This window comes from Physella acuta, unplaced genomic scaffold (genome assembly GCF_028476545.2).
Source record: "Physella acuta isolate Inbredline_101_S28 unplaced genomic scaffold, ASM2847654v3 ptg000886l, whole genome shotgun sequence".
NCBI lineage: Eukaryota > Metazoa > Mollusca > Gastropoda > Physidae > Physella > Physella acuta.
The window spans coordinates 182,980-200,325 of record NW_026732403.1 but is presented as its reverse complement, the minus strand read 5'-3'; the positions used below and the strand labels follow the sequence as shown (position 1 = coordinate 200,325).

The 17,346-nt window shown below is 38.1% G+C and overlaps 2 protein-coding genes across 2 annotated transcripts in view; both read right to left on the bottom strand.

Annotated features, from left to right (window-relative positions):
• Positions 1-8,410, bottom strand: part of LOC131952673 (chitin synthase chs-2) — a 50,270-nt gene extending 41,860 nt beyond the window's left edge. Inside the window, exon 1 of the mRNA XM_059315433.1 lies at positions 8,060-8,410. Within this exon, the coding sequence (XP_059171416.1) occupies positions 8,060-8,266 (207 nt within the window). The 5' untranslated portion in view covers positions 8,267-8,410. The remainder of the gene's footprint in view (positions 1-8,059) is intronic.
• A 237-nt stretch (positions 8,411-8,647) lies between these two features.
• Positions 8,648-12,164, bottom strand: LOC131952671 (unconventional myosin-XVI). Its single transcript, XM_059315431.1, has 4 exons — positions 11,812-12,164; positions 10,338-10,580; positions 9,681-9,792; positions 8,648-8,668 (listed from the first exon to the last, which is right to left on the bottom strand). The coding sequence occupies exons 1-4, from the start codon at positions 11,844-11,846 to the stop codon at positions 8,648-8,650; spliced, it is 411 nt and encodes a 136-aa protein (XP_059171414.1). The 5' UTR covers positions 11,847-12,164.
• Between the last annotated feature and the right edge of the window lie 5,182 nt (positions 12,165-17,346).

The window sequence follows — 17,346 nt, the reverse complement described above, 5'->3', positions numbered from 1 at the left end:
ACAGCAACTGTAACACAACACTCGTGCTGATGTCGCAGTGGTGGTGATGGTGTAGGTGGTGGTGATGGTGTAGGTGGTGGTGATGGTGTAGGTGGTGGTGATGGTGTAGGTGGTGGTGATGGTGTAGGTGGATGGCGATGGTGTAGGTGGTGGTGATGGTGTAGGTGGTGGTGATGGTGTAGGTGGTGGTGATGGTGTAGGTGGTGGTGATGGTGTAGGTGGTGGTGATGGTGTAGGTGATGGTGATGGTGTAGGTGGTGGTGATGGTGTAGGTGTTGGTGATGGTGTAGGTGGTGGTGATGGTGTAGGTGGTGGTGATGGTGTAGGTGGTGGTGATGGTGTAGGTGGATGGCGATGGTGTAGGTGGTGGTGATGGTGTAGGTGGTGGTGATGGTGTAGGTGGTGGTGATGGTGTAGGTGGTGGTGATGGTGTAGGTGGTGGTGATGGTGTAGGTGATGGTGATGGTGTAGGTGGTGGTGATGGTGTAGGTGTTGGTGATGGTGTAGGTGGTGGTGATGGTGTAGGTGGTGGTGATGGTGTAGGTGGTGGCGTGAACATCACAACATGACGACGGTACGATAAGATACGTTGGTCACGCTTGACTGATTGGTGTGATGACGTAACGACACTGACATGGAATGTAATGTGAACCCGCTCCTTACAGCAAGTCGTTACTTACAGATTACAGCTCGTATTGACAAGCTTTGTAAAGAAAAACTAATTGTATGTATGGATAAAGCTATGTAAAGAAAAACAAATTGTATGTATAAAGCTAAGATATGTAAAGAAAAACTAAATGTATGTATAGATAAAGACTAAGATTTGTAAAGAAAAACTAAAATTGTACGCACAGATAGCGACTAATTTTTTTCCACGTGGAGAATTTTAACAGACCCATTAAAATCATCTAAACGTATGGATCCACTGACTCCTTTCATGAGCACAAAACTTTTTAAAACCCCTAACAGACGCATGTAAAGGATATAAAAGAGACTGACTCATCTAAAGGACACACAACTAAAAACAAAGTTAATCGTTTGAACACATTCATAAACTCAGACAAGATTACATATTAATTAATTAAAAAGTTGATTATAAGTTGAACTAAATGCGCGTTTTAAACATTGCATGTTGAACGAAAGAAACAGTTAAACCAGATTCGAACTTTATTGAAATCTAGAAACTTTAATAGCAAAGTCACTAAAATGGATAACAGGTAAGAAGAGTTAACCCATATTCAAGGAACAGACAGATGGGTGGAATATCTGACCCATAACAGAGTGATGTGTGGATTGAACATTTAAATAACTAAATGACATTAAATCGAAATACAAAGTTTTTATCAAACAAAGTGTCATTAAGTCGGAATATCAAGTATTTATTTAACAAAGTGTCATGAAGTAGAAATATCAACTTTTTATCAAAGTGCCGTTACGTCGAAATATCAAGTTATTATTTAACGAATTGTCATTGAAGTTGTTTGATTACACGGTAAAACGAGTTAGCATATAGATCTCAATAATTTTTTTATAGAAAGTGCAGGTAAAAAAGAAATATGGAGTCTCTACTACCGTATTTAACAAACTGACAAGTCTTGAAATATCAATCACTTTTTCAGTAACTGGTGATTGTAGTGATATCAAATCTCTATTTACAAATTGGCAAGTTTTGAAATAACAAGCCCCTATTTAAGATACATTTCAAAAGTTTAAAATATCAAGCTCCTAATTAACGAACAATTCAACTATTTAATGTACCAAGCTCCTAATTAACGAATTTTTCAACTATTTAATGTATCAAGCCCCTAATTAATGAACATTTCACTAAGTTAAAATAGCAAGCCCCTTTTAACAAACATTTCGCCAATTTCAAATATCAAGCCCCAATTTAACAAAGAGTTACATGATATTAACATGCATTTCTCATGCACTAGTCGCGAACAAACATGGGTAAATATTAGCAACATGACGTGTAGTAAAATATCACATTCAATATCAAAGATAAATGTTAAGGTTTCACATCAACTTTAAGCCAGCTAATAGATATGAATTTAAATGACGCAATCAAGTTAGTTTAGGTAGTTTTGATATACACATGACGTAATATATTTGCTAAGTACAACATCAAAGATCTAAATCAACTTACCACTTAAACTCAGTCCAATCGTATTTTTGTGTGTTGATAATTGAAAAAATTAAAAAGGAATTTTGTTTATATGATACGCGAAATCCTCTGGATAATTGGAATAATCTGGCGTTAATTGTAGTGGTTTTGAACTCCAATATCCATGTTTGGTTTAACTACTGCTAAAGTGGTTGTCCTTCCTTGTAATCGTTATGTTTCTTTACTCAAAAAGTTTGAAGCATCGTTGAGAAATTATGTTTTTATCAAAATGTAGATGTAGAATTCCAAGGCTCGTAGACCTATTCAAATAGTTCCAAACTCCATGCTAGACCACAGGGTTGGCAGTGAGCGGCCCCTCTCCGTCACCGGCCAACTGACCAAATGACAGAAATTCAAATCCGTCTACCGTTTATGAAACGCAGCTTGTATTTCCGGTGAGCATAATTCGGGCATTTAAAAATTTCCCCCCTAAAGCTTCCTAGGTCACAGGTCAAGCGATGATATCCTTACGCAACATGAGAAAGTTTTATTTAAAAAAATCATTTCTGGTTAAGATAACTCAGTTTTTCTGTTGTAATCCCATCCTTTGAGCAGAGCTCCCTGTTAAAAAGCAAACCAGTTGCTAGTGGTCAACACGGAACAAAAAATTACAATTGGATAAAACTGTTTAAAAATTGCTTCAGCTATTTGCTTTTTTTCCTTCTCCCCCTCTCCTCTTCATGTCTTTTATTTAAACTACCAGTCCCCACTTTTTTTTTTAGTTTAAAATGTGTGATAAGTTAAGGCTGTAGCAGATCATACCACGACACACGAAATTGTAAGAGATTATCAAAAATCAGGGGGGGACCCTGCCCGCCGCTGTGTTGCGCAGTGGCAACATTCGAACTGGCTTGTTTGGCAACAAATACACAGCGTCCGTTTGACCAGAGGTCTAGGGGACAACACCAAAAGAGCTCCTTTGTTTGCCTATCAATATTGACACCCCCGAGGCCTTTGAGTATACGGCTCTTCCAGTAATCCCGACAGGCGATTCGAATCGGGCAGGCAAGAATAACAGCTATGCAACGTAGCTGTTTCTGCTAGATGAAGCAGAAACCCCTATCGGGAAGAGGGGATGTAGGGAGAAAAAAATAAGGGGATGATGTGTTTATTCAACGTCTGAGAATCCGCGATGTCTAAGTTTTTTTTTCTCTCTCCACATTTGCGGAGCTAATTGGGATTGGAATGTACTAGAAATAAATTCTGGACATTGTGAAGATCGGCAATACATTCTTGCAACCGATTATAGACAGATTATTTTTTCATTTTTTATGTGTGTATGTTTGTATGTGTGTGTGTGTGGGGGGGGGGGGCGTTGGCAATATCCTGACGCCATCAAAATTAGCCTAAGAGATTGATCTTGTATAATTATGCTGTTAAATAAAATACTGCTCGTGTTTTTGATTGGGCAGGCTAGAAAACCGTTAAAAGTTTGAACAATAGGTGGACATGATGAATCCAATGTGTGCTTGGTTAACTGTAAGCACTTCTCTATTGTTTACGTTGGGTGGACTCGGTTCAATGCTGTCTAGGTATTGAGATTTTAAGACTAGCAAACAAAGTAACATTTCGTTTTGATACAATAGTAGGCATATAAGCCTTTTTTCACAGAAAAGTTGAAGTAGAACATAAAATGTTCTATTATAACCAGACTAGTTTGAGATCAAACATGTATGACGTGCTTGCATTGCTTCATCGTCTGGTAATTACAATTAAAGTAATACTAATCTTATTAATTAATTTTAGCACTTATTTCAAAACTTAAAAAAAATATTTTTTTTATATGACATTGTTAAAATGGTCCTTGTATATCGTGACCCAACTGATGTAGACTGAAGTGTGATGTCATTTAAAATAAGGGAGTTTGACATTTTGTGACACTGTATGATGGTGCTTCAAGGGGGTGGGTGTGGGAGGGGGTTTAGAGAAATGAAACAACGCCGTTTATATCACCAAACACAACCTGGGCATTGCGCAATGTATCAAGGGTAAAGAATTATAGGGTTATCGCTGCCCATACAAGCAGACACAAGAAACAGATGAGTTATCTTTTCCCTTGTAAGCATAGTCTTCGGTCTTCGTGAGTTATTTTGTCAACATTTTACTAAATTGCTACGACCGATGTATTCGCTTTCTTGCTTTTTACAAAGATAATTTTTGTATAAATCAATCTGTCTCCTAGTTGTGATTAATTCCATGAGTTGCTGTTTCGTTCATTAATTTAACCGGAGTATTTATTTGTGTGTGTGTAAAAAACGAGTAAAATTTTCGTAATCTAATGTTTTAAAGAATATAAATAATTGTTCTAAAATGAAAATATAACAAAAATATAAAGACATCATACGTGTATTCATTTTAAAAAAAATTTAAAGGGACAAATCTAAAATAAACGGCCACACAACTATTTTAATTATGTTTTACAGAATATTAACTTTGCAGCCATATATTTAAAACTTGCTTTATAAAGCTGATTACAGGTGTAACGGTACCTAATGTACTTGATGATCTTGGCAACCAGTTCTATAACAGGCGTTGGACCTAAATTCCTCAAGTTTTTCAAAGAACTGACAACACTCGCCCCTTCCTCCAGCATTGGACGCAACATTCTGCACGGGAGGTGGCTGGCCCTTACCTAAATCACGTGACTGGCATGCTCACCATTAGTTGAACCTCCCAGGGAATGGGAGGGAATGGGAGGGAATGGGAGGGAATGCGCCCTCAAGGCTGCAGCACATTTCTAGAATAGCTTCTGCGCACTTCCGGTATGCAAGGCACGTGTCTTGATCCGCTTGTGTCATGTGACTTTGTTTTACATTTTATTCGTGGTTCCTCCAACAATCCCCTCCCCATTATGCCTCCCACAACCCATCCCCCCTATCTTCTTGAAACTGTTTTTGTACTCGGAAATCCGCAAAAACTAAATTTGAAAAACAAAAATGCTTTATATTTTTAAAAACTATAGTACCAGAAGAACACATTGTCAAGCCAATACATTGGAAACATCCTCAAATATTGTTTTGATTAAAACAGTTACCGAGATAAAAGGTGAACCTCAAACAGAACTAGTCAGCTCACGTTTCGGATACTCTGTTTCGTTGACCGTACAAAGACGGGTTTAAGTGCTAGTACACACGATCGACCCATGTCTGATGCACGGCTTAATTCATGGAGCCGCAAGTAAATTATACGTGGCCAATATTGTTACATGGCCACATATAAATTATTGGTGGCCCATATTGTTGCATGGTCACATATAAATTATAGCTGGCCAATATTGTTGCATGGCCACATATAAATTATTGGTGGCCCATATTGTTGCATGGCCACATATAAATTATAGGTGGCCAATATTGTTGCATGGCCACATATAAATTATTGGTAGGTAATATTGTTACAGAGCCACACATAAACTATAAATGGCCACTGTTGTCTAGTCGTTGTCCAGAAGGATTAAAGTCAGGTCTAAAACTAAAGTCAGCACTCCAAAGTCATGTTTCCTGACGAAAGTCAGCACTCCAAAGTCATGTTTCCTGACATGTTCTAGATAGTAAATTGCGAGCGATAACGTTATCTTATAATTATACAGTTGTATTGTGAAAACTATTGCAATCACTAGCCAGTAGTTGGCATTTATTTTTACCACTTCTACCAAACTCTAACTTTATACTATTTGCTTCATCTTTGCTACTATTTAATTTTTTTTTATAATTTCTATATTTTTAAACTTTTTGTCCGAAAAATCATTGTTTATTAAATTTTGCTATTAATCATGATGAATTAATTAAACAAAATAGCCACTAAAGTACTTTTATACGTCACATGATGCACAAGTCTGCACTTAACCCATGACCCCATACAGGGTCAGCTCACCATGAGAGGTCAGCGTGAACTTTGCTCTGAAGATTGTTGTCCAGACCCGAAAAAGACTTAAAGTCGGTCTAAGCCGGCGCGAGAAAACATGGTTTGGAAGATTTTTTTATTCCCAGATGTGGGCAAATACCGAGGGTTTATGGGAGGCGAGTCAGCCAAGTTCGCAGATTACCCATGCCAGGTCAAGAAGTCGTAACGGTCTTGTGTAAAGGGGGGGGGGGCGTGTCGGTTCATTAATTAACAACACGTAATCGTTATTACGATATATATTTAAAAAAAAATAAAAAAATGGAATTTCAAAAGAAAAATTAAATATTTTAACATGTTACAATTTACTCAACTCTTAAAGTACCTGATTAAAGTCGGAAAAAAAAAATGAAATGACTAGTGGAGCTGGGATAGAAAATATAAAAATATAAAAACTATAAAATCTAAAAAAAATTGAATATAAAAACACGTTTTATTGTTTGGAATGAACGTCATGGTCAAGTGATGGAGCCCACGGTAACAAATTCAAAAGTCACGAGTTCGAATCAGAGTTCTTCCAGGCATCTCTTCGCCCCCCGAACGAAATGGAAATTATATAGAAAATATATACTTTTGACAGTGTCCGCCCCCCCCCCCCCCCCGAAAATTTCAAGTGCAGCGCCGGAGAAAAAAATCTGGTCACGTGTTAAATTCTACCGCAGCTCTGATGGTGCTAGACTCATGGGGGAAAGGCGTCATAAAATGCCGAGGTCACAGTAACAGGAACTCTACGTGTCATATTTGTCAAACTTGTGTCCAGTCACGTGATGTATAACAGTATTTTAGTTTTTCCTGTGGGAAGCTTACAACATTGATGTAAGACCCATGAATAATTTGTTAAACTCTTGTGTAAATGGAGAGGGTAGAAATTTTAACAGAGTTAATTAAAAAAAAAATACCCGCTTCCTCCCCCCCCCCCAACCCCTCCATTACCAGCACATGTGTGTAAAGGTTTGTTCAAAACGATGTCGTCACTGGTAAGCAAACGACAGCGTGACGTCACACGACTCAGGTGTATCAACGTTTGACCCCCGTGCTAAAAGTCGTGGGTCAATGCGCAGGGGTGGGGCGTGTGTTTGCCCGTACCTCAAGAACAAATGACTTCTGCAAACAGTTGGCTATTGCAGGTGAGTGCACTGCAGGTAAGTGCAAAAACAGGTGCAATACCACCCTAGGTGCAGTTGGCGGTTAACTTGGGTTTGCTGAAGTTCAACAACAGCGCCCGAACGAAAATCACAATCGTAAATCAGAAAGTTAATTGAACAATCTTAGCCAGCTGGGCGAGATTAGTTTTAAATTATTAGAGAAGCGTGCACAACTTTTAACATTTACTTCATAATAAAAAGCCACCCCACCCCCCCACCCCCTCAAAAAAAAAATAACACATACATTCTCTAGCAACTCCGTGCTTAAGTCGGAAGGGATCCCTTCCAACACTAAAATTAAGAACGAAGAAGAAGTCGGAATAAAAACACATCATATGTACTGCGATTAAACAATATTTGGCTTGAGGTTTACGACCGAAAAATCAGACAGCTATATTAAGTAATTGTTACTTTAAATGTATTCCATTCGAAAGACTCAACACTAAAGTTAACACATCATTAGTGTGATGGCAACAAAGGAATGACGGGTTAAAAAAAAAACAGAATATAAGGTAAATAAATTCCAGTGTATTCCTCCTTATATGTAAAGAAATAAAATTGCCAAATCCTAATATAAACAAACAATAAGACAAACAGACTGAGTATACGTAGCAGTAGAAATCACGTAGATGAAATAAAAATAGTGAAAGAGAAAAAATGAAAAAAATAAATAAACAATTGACCATAAATCTCTGGCCTTATATACTGATAGAAGATGAAGCTGAAAGACAGGCCATCTATATATAAAATAAAATAAAGCTAAAAAAAATCCGATGGCTATTATTATTACTACTAGATACAGGAAAAACAGAGGCGGATATGTTGAAATAGAATCAGGGGATATAACCCTCACCTTTAAATCCGGTTTCTCCAGTTTGCTGAGCGTCTTCCTCAGCTGATCATCGTAGCTCTTCTGGTTCTTCTTGAGAGCGTCGAACACCTTGTTCTCATAGTCTTCCTTCCGTTTCTTCAACAGGGTGTTGGAGGGGCTATTACCACTGCGGGTGGAGATGGTTGAGGTCGGGGACTGATCGAAGAGCTTTTCAAACTTTTTCCTCATGATGCCCAGCTGGTCGAGAGACTTTGGCGTGGAGCAGTGCAGATCCTGCTCCTGCTGCTGCTGTAGCTTTTTGCTCCGGCTCCGGACTAGGTAGCCGCGGACTTGAGCCTGGGCTAGGATGATCTTACGCTCTTCGTCCCTTCGGAGTTTAGTCAAGTGGGCGGCATCGGCGTAGCTTAGAAGTATCTGGGGAGAAATATCACGAGTTAATGCAATGATAAAGTTTATTTAGGGTAGGGGGAATATAAATATATAAATTAAAATATTTTAAAAACGTAACACAAATTTTTTTGGGCTAAAAAACGGAAATAAAATTCACATTTCTGATTGTTACATAGTACAGTTTCTCTTTCAGACCTAGCAAACAATAAGACAAATGCATTATAGTTCATGTTCCTTGACCTAAGCATATAAAGGAATAGCGTTTCAGCATTACGTCCAGCCGTCTTTAATTTTTATAACGCGATTCATGTAGGTCTATACATAAGAGCTGGATGGACTCAGAGACGCCCTATAGTCACGAGTTGAGGCCAAAATTTCCGAACTCTCGACCTTCGGGTTAACAGTCGAGCTGTCTACCACTCGACCGTCCTGTTGAGTGTTACATAACTTATGGTACATAACTTATGTTACATAACTTATGTTACATAACTTATGTTATACTGCTAACATGTAGCTTAACACAACCATTGCCATTTATTTCTTTCTATGACCATCTTTGTCCTCCCCTATCTCGATCTCTTTCAAGCTAGGGTCAAGCGCTCTACTACTAGACCACGTCATCCCAGAGATTGTTACATAACTTATTGTTAACTTGTAGCTTAACATAACTCTGAGCAACCTTGTCCTCCCCTATCTCGTTCTATTTCAGGCTAACAGTCAAGCGCTCTACTACTAGACCACGCCGTCCCAGAGATTGTTACATAACTTATTGTTAACTTGTAGCTTAACATAACTCTGACCAACCTTGTCCTCCCCTATCTCGTCTATTACAGGCTACTGCTAGACCACGCCATCCCATAGATTGTTACATAACATGTATCTTAAGATAACTCTGACCAACCTTGTCCTCCCCTATCTCGTTCTATCGCAGGCTACCACTAGACCACGCCATCCCATAGATCGTTACATAACATACAGTTAACCTGTAGCTTAACATAACTCTGACCAACCTTGTCCTCCCCTATCTCGTCTATTTCAGGCTACTGCTCGACCACACCACCCCATAGATTGTTACATAACTTACACTGTTGTATCTTAACAAAACTCTGACCAACCTTGTCCTCCCCTATCTCGTCTATTACAGGCTACTGCTCGACCACGCCATCCCAGAGATTGATACATGACTTATACAGTTAGCCTGTAGCTTAAGATAACTCTGACTGACTTGTATCTTAATATAACTCTGACCAACCTTGTCCTCCCCTATCTCGTACTCCCGGAGCCCGGCTCTCTTGGCGATAAACCTGCAGTGCTCGGCCGTGGGCTCAATATCTGCAGATGACGAGAACACCAGCATCTTGTATCTGGAGGTCAAAGGTTAGCAGAGATGGGAATCAAAAACTTCGCAACAGTTATCAGTTAAAAAATAGATGTAATGTTGTTGGTGTTTAGAGATATTGTGTGTACATTTATCTTGATGTCGTTGTTTTTGTTTCAACTCAGATCAAATCGTAGCTGTTGGAGACATTCCATTTTAAGTGTCCATGGGATCAGTTTCATATAAAGAGTAACATTTCTACTACAGTAAGCTGGAGTGAAAATTTACTTATTTTGTATTTGAAGGTACGTGTATTTAACAGATTCATGACTTCTCTATGACATATACCTTACCTACCTCTCTATAACATAGATATTTCCCACCTCTTTATAACACAGACATATCCCACCTCTCTATAATATAGACCTGATCTACCTGTTTATAACATAGACATGACCTACCTGTCTATAACATAGACATGACCTTCCTGTCTATAACATAGACATGCCCTACCTCTCTATAATATAGACCTACTCTACCTTTTAATAACATAGACATGACCTACGTGTTTATAACATAGACATGACCTACCTGTCTATAAATTCCTCAAAGAGAAGTCTGACCGGAAACCCGAGTTCTTTGATTTTCTTGACGTCCATCTTGGAAAGGTCAAGCTGTCGGCTGATGGGTCGTTTGGCCGACTTGTCGACGTCTGCTGTCGTGTCCAGGTTAGTCTCCGTCACGCCCTTCTTCAGCTTTTTCCCTGGATCATCCAACTTTGACGGTTTTGTTTCCACTGTTGCTATGGTTTCGCATTTTGCCAGATCATCAATACTGTATGGAATTTTTAAAAATGTGTGTTTATGTATTGTGATCAACATAATGCATTTGTATGTCGAGTAAATGTGTCTTCTTGAATATTGTAGCTATTTAATTTCGAATGCTTTTAAGGACTAAACATTTATATTTTAAATGTGTTTAGTTTGAATGTCTAAAAAAAAAGAATACATGTTTTTAAAAAGCTCGCTAAAATTTTGAAACACTCATATTTTCCTTAAATAATGTTATATATTTATAATGTTAAATACACAGGCCATCGACTAATGTTTGAAAACATTTCAGTGTGTAGAACAATTAGAATAAAAACGTGTGAATTATTTGGCAGATTTGAGTTTACCATCACATAGATATTTTAAGATAGGAGTAGATCTATTTGCTTCAGTGAAAAATAGCGGTGCATATACAGTTAATTGTCTTTAGAGGCAAGTACAATTGCTTCATTTATACAATCATCGAGTGTGAATTGAAATATTAATGTTCAATATAAAATAACAGGGGATGGGAGCTCGGGCTATAGACATGATTTTTAATCCATTTTAAATACTTAAAGTTTTAAAAATAGAATAAAATCTCGTAGACAAATTAATTGCACACCAAGTGAACGCAAATAAAAAAGCGTATAATAGTGCGCAATATTATTAGTACTTTTAAAATTTACATTAGTTTTTTGAGAAATCGGAAGTAGCGTAAAGTACTACTTCCAGTCAACGAAAATTACTCAAAATTTAACAGAAGGTAGAGAATTAGATCTTTTACTTATATGTGAAATTTCATTTATCTATCTGAAATAGTACTCAAGTTATAGGCTTTTGAAAAATTCAAAGTAGGAAAAGTACCACTTCCGGTTATCGGAAATCGCTCAAAAGTTGATACGGATCTACGATTTTGATAAAATACTTATATATGGAATTTCATCAACCTAGCTGTAACGGTACTCAAGTTATCGTGTTTACACACGGACAGACAGACAGACACTCAGACAGACACACAGACAGACACACAGACATACGGACAAGATTGCAAAATTATGTTTTTCCGTATCAGTGAGGTGTGAAACGTCGAGATTTGGATATTTCTAATATTATTTCTAATAATACCTAACATTCAGTAAAAGTTTTGTAAAGTACCAAATATGTTTTATTTTTATCTAATTATATTTGGTTTAAAAAGTTAAACTACACAAACCAAATACACGAAAAAATCAAATAAAAAAACAACAACTTACGAGACTTCTGATTCGGGTGGTCTCACCCGCGTCATAATCTGTCACTTAATCCAGTGACTAATCCAGCCGAGTAATTAATCCTTTAGTTCTATAAACTGTTAAACTTTTTTGACAAAAATTTGTCACAAAAACTTTCTGAAAAAAATTGAAGTCGTAGAGCGAAAAAAAAATCTGAAGGAATATCCAACACCACAAATTGAATCTTTTGTTTCGTATCTTTGCACTTCCTCGAAAAATAAAACGTTTCGCTACTAATTAAAGTTACTTAAAAACTTGAACCCATCACCGGAGTGGCTGGTGTTGATATTCTCGTATGTCGTGAAGGCTACCCTCTCATGTACATATACAGCTAATTGTGATTCTAATTTTAGTCTGCGGTGTGCACCTACAATCAAACACAAAAAATAGAAATCCACCCCGCACCGCCGTGTTGTGTTTCTAAAAATAGCTCAAACTTAGGTGTGCTGGTAGAATGATGACGTCGCACGTGACCAACTGCTACTGTGGCTATTGGTCAACCGAGAACTGGTTCTGGAATCCACTTGACGAAATCTCTCGGACAGTACGCTTCGGCCCACTCAAGATTTGAGTAAACTTTACGCTCCCCCACCCACCCGCGCCTTCCGTTTTCACCCCACTCCATTCCCCCACACCCCCACCACTTAACCCTGCAGGTACCTGCAGGGGAGACCCGTCATTGTTTTACTAACCGTCAAGCATGGTGACATATCTCTTTCATGTAACGTTCAGTTCTAGACAAACAAGACAACGCCTAGATCTACCACTCCACCCCCCCCACCTCATCCCTAAATTTCTTTTCCACTTAACCCTGTATCCGCTACTCCACCCCCTTCCCCATCCCTAATTTCTTTTAACTCATTCAAATTCAAATCCAAACATTGACTTACACAGGAGCCGGTTTTCTATCGAGTAGGTTCTCTCCCCTTTTTAAAAAAAAAAGGTAGGTTCTCTCCCTTTGCATGACCGTCGTCAGAATTGATTACTCAAGCATACCTGTACCTTTTTTTGACGTAACACTCTACGTTTCTGCTTTATTGAACAAGGGCTGCTTGCGTAGTTTAGTCATGCTCTTCAAAGGTGTTATACGAGTAGGATGGGGAACATGGGCGGCCGCACTAGGGGTCATGGGGTGGGGGTGGCGTATCCCCCCCCCCCACTACAAAACATATCTTAAAAACTATTCAATTGTTCATTAGATTTGCTTCGATAAACTGAAATAAATAAAAGTGCAAATTAATGTCATAATTAGGTGTTATGAAATATGACATCGTTTAGCTAATATAGCCCTTATGTTTTCAATAACTATTTATCTGACTTAGTCTCTAATTAACCATGTCCCGTCCCCCCCCCCCCCCCTATAAAAGATGCCATGAGTGCCTATGAGCCGAGCACGGGTACATTTTATTTTAAGCCATTCCATTCGTTACGTCTACCTTTAGATCAAACCCTAATCCTACCAGCCTATGTTAAGCCATTCCATTCGTCACGTCTACCTTTAGATCAAACCCTAACCCTACCAGCCTATGTTAAGCCATTCCATTCGTCACGTCTACCTTTAGACCAAACCCTAACCATACCAACCTATTTTAAGCTACTCCACCGTCACGTCTACCTTTAGATCAAACCCTAACCTCACCAGCCTATTTTAAGCTACTCCACCGTCACGCCTACCTTTAGATCAAACCCTAACCCTACCAGCCTATTTTAAGCCTGACTTCCTCCTACCCCGGAGCTGTGTTGGTAGTGTATTGACCATATCTGAGATCTTCCTCATCGACTTATAGATCATGTATTGATTCATCGCTCAACTAACCCGGATCTTTTCTTACCTATGGGGGCAGATAGCTTGACTCACAGTTTTCCTAGGAAAAATTTCATCGTTTTGTTCCTTCATTTAAGTTAAACAATCCTGGTTTTTAACTCACCCCCCCTCCACCGCTCATGTACCTACTGAAGACAAATATTGCAACTGCCTAAGTAAGTTCCGTCTTGACGAAAAAAAAATGTTTTAGACGAGTTCCGTGTTTTTTTAAAGTTACTTTTTCATGCTCACCCACCTAGACCAGTGACCTCTTCCGTCTTGGGTGACCCTTGCATTGTTTGTGTGTGTGTGTGGGTGGGGGGGGGGGGGGAGCGGTGGGAGATAGGACTTAAAGACATATAGACATGGAACTAGGGTACTTTTTAAAATGACTAAATTATTTTAACAGAACAAAATGTGCTATATTATTTAATTTCGGAATTCATTTTATTTCACACGAGATAGTTAACTGAAAGCATGTAAATGGGATGGGTGATGTAGAGTTCATCAGTTTCCGTGGTCATGAATACAAATTAATAGACTTTTAGTACAAAGTTACCGGCTGTTCGCCAGGTACTCACTATAGTTTGGTGAACTCAGTGGAGTAGAGACTAGTGATGTAGATAGTCATATGACTAAGTTTTGAACTGTTTACACCGTGACTTACTATCTCGAGAGAGAGAGAGCTCGACCACACCTCTTGAACTGGAATTGAATTGTGGAGTCCATATCACTTGTATCTTGCTCAACTAATACTGGACTTATACTTTAATCTTTTATTCTATTTGTTTGAATTCGCATCTCGTTGCATAGAAACGCATAAACACTATCGAACGCAGATGAAAGCGGCCTATATTTGTCCTATTTATGTAGCCCAGTTGAGAGAGAAAGGATGTTCTATTTACAGTAAATAGCACCGGCCGTTACCGCCTCTACAATGTCTACGATGTGTAGGCCTACTGTAAACCATGCTTTTGTTCAATTAATATTTTATTTAAGTATTTGACTATTGTAGAATAAAACTGGGGTTGTGGATATTTCCTTGATGTAATCTCAAACCAATAAATCAGGATCGTAAAATAAAATAAAAAATGGCGATTAATTAAAATTTATCATTTAAAATTAAATTAAAATTAAAAATTATATTAAATTAAATTAAATTAAAATTTACATCAATGTTCCAGTTTTTGCATTTCAATTAACGTGTGTGAATATTTCACATGTACAGGGGCGTACTCTGTATCTAATGAAATATGGTGGGGTGTTAACACCCCCCCCCCCCCCACACACACACCTGATTCTGCCCCGCCTATAATGTAAACATGAATTAGAGATCAATTTCTGAAATTGTTGACTCAGACCGCATTGGTATACAAGCGTGAAGGTGTTTTAGAATAGTTGAAGTAAAGTTAACCTGTTTTTGATCGTAGGGGTGCAATCGCTTGGAATTCAAATTCTAAAAGACAGTTACAGTAGAGTTCATCTGTTTTTATTTTACTTAGGAGGGTAGTATGTGGTCAGCACTAAGCTTTACCGTCTATGGTTTATCAAGGTGTCTGTATATATATACATATAGTTTATATAGTAATTAGTGAGCTGAACTCAGGGCCTTCGGTTAGCAACCAAGTGATCTAACATCTTAACCATGCCTCCTCCACCAACCGTTCAATATAAGTGGCATATATATATATATATATATATATATATATATATATATATATATATATATATATATATATATATATATATATGTGTGTGTGTGTGTGTTTGTGGATATCTATATGTGTATCGGCAGAGGTTGAGAGATGGATCACCAATTATGTGTTCACTATGGGATCAGCTAGCATGGGTTAACCACAACCTCTTCCTCTAATGCCGTGATACCTGTAGGGTTTCACTTCTCTGTGGGCATCCACCGTCTCTTGAGTCAAATATCATGCCATATACAGGCTGTCTGGAGTTCTTGTTTCAAATATCATGCTACATACATCCTGTCTGGGGTTCTTGTGTCAAATGTCATGCCTTAGACAGCCTTTCTGAAGTTCTTGTTTCAAATATCATGCCATAGACAGCCTGTCTGAAGTTCTTGGGTCAAATATCATGCCATATACAGCCTTTCTGAAGTTTCTTATCAACCCTATCTTCCCAAATACACCCAAGCCGTAAACATATTTAATCCCCTCATACGTGTTATCCTAACCCATACACCTTTAAATCCTAATCCACTCCAACCTGTATATCCTAACCCACGCAACTGGAATCCCTAATCTGCTAGTTTAATAGCAATAACATAAGGGAAAGACAAACTAATAGGGGTTTAGGTAACCAGCTAAAAATGGTATGGTCATATCAATACGCTTTGGCACTGAACTCATGGGGGCTGTAGCTGAAGCAATTGATCGCTTGCCTCGCATGTGAGTGGTATGGGAATCGAAACCCTGCAGCTTTTCATAATGTTTAGAACACACGATCTATTTCACGAACGTATTTACCTTTTCAGTCCAAAGAGTTTTGGTCTTTTCTTTTTTTTTTGAAAATAAAACCCCCACACACCTTAACTATATGTATATTTTAACGCATTCTCACCTAGAGATACAAATTCACAGTTACCTGGATTGTATAATCCATAATGTTTAGAACACACGATCTATTTCACGAACGTATTTACCTTTTCAGTCCAAAGAGTTTTGGTCTTTTCTTTTTTTTTTGAAAATAAAACCCCCACACACCTTAACTATATGTATATTTTAACGCATTCTCACCTAGAGATACAAATTCACAGTTACCTGGATTGTATAATCCACAACAAACTGCATATCCCATTCTACCATTACCTCCATATTCTAATTCCCACATTTGATATTACAATGGTGTAAGCTTCAAGTTTGACATTAGTGTAAGCTTCAGCTTTGACATTAGTCTAAGCTTCAATTTTGGCATGTAAGCTTCAATTTTAATATTACAATGGTGTAAGCTTCAATTTTGACATTAGTGTAAGCTTCATATTTGACATTAGTGCAAGCTTCACTTTTAATATTACAATGGTGTAAGCTTCAATTTTGACATTAGTGTAAGCTTCAATTTTGGCATTAGTGCAAGCTTCACTTTTAATATTACAATGGTGTAAGCTTCAATTTTGGCATTAGTGCAAGCTTCACTTTTAATATTACAATGGTGTAAGCTTCAAGTTTGACATTAGTGTAAGCTTCAGGTTTGATAATAGAATGGTGTAAGCTTAAAGTTTGACATTTGTAAGCTTCACGTAGAATTACTACTCAATAATTGTACGCTTGGTCGGCGTGGTCGAGTCGGTAAAGCTCATGGTTGCTAAACCGAAAAGTCTCGATTTCGAACCCTCGGGCAGTTGAGGCTCGTTAGCTGGGGACAGCCACTCTTCTAGGAGAGACACCAAAATCAAACAACTGCTGCCTTGTTGTTTGTTCTTGGTTAGACAAAGGCTATGGAAGCAAATCCAAAAAGAAAAGCAGGCTGAAATCGGAGTCAATGGCATCAATGGCGCCATGTAATCCTTAATTGTGATGGAAGCATGGTCGAGTCGGCAAAGCTCATGGTTGATAAAATTCGAAAAAAAAGTCTCGAGTTCAAACCCTCTGGCAGATAAGGCTCGATCCCTCCCAACACTAAAAATTAAGAACGAAGAAGAAGAAGTAGGCTTCCCGTGAGTGATAAAGCTACGTGACTTCAGCCTCTAA

What these genes read in the sequence shown, in the direction of transcription:
- LOC131952671 (XM_059315431.1), bottom strand. Translation starts at nt 11,846, where the DNA reads ATGACGCGGGTGAGACCACCCGAATCAGAAGTCTC. An exon ending in CCACCCGAATCAGAAGTCTC is followed by an intron (nt 10,581 to 11,811) that starts GTAAGTTGTTGT and finishes AATTCCATACAG; the next exon opens with TATTGATGATCTGGCAAAAT. An exon ending in TTTGAGGAATTTATAGACAG is followed by an intron (nt 9,793 to 10,337) that starts GTAGGTCATGTC and finishes TTTGACCTCCAG; the next exon opens with ATACAAGATGCTGGTGTTCT.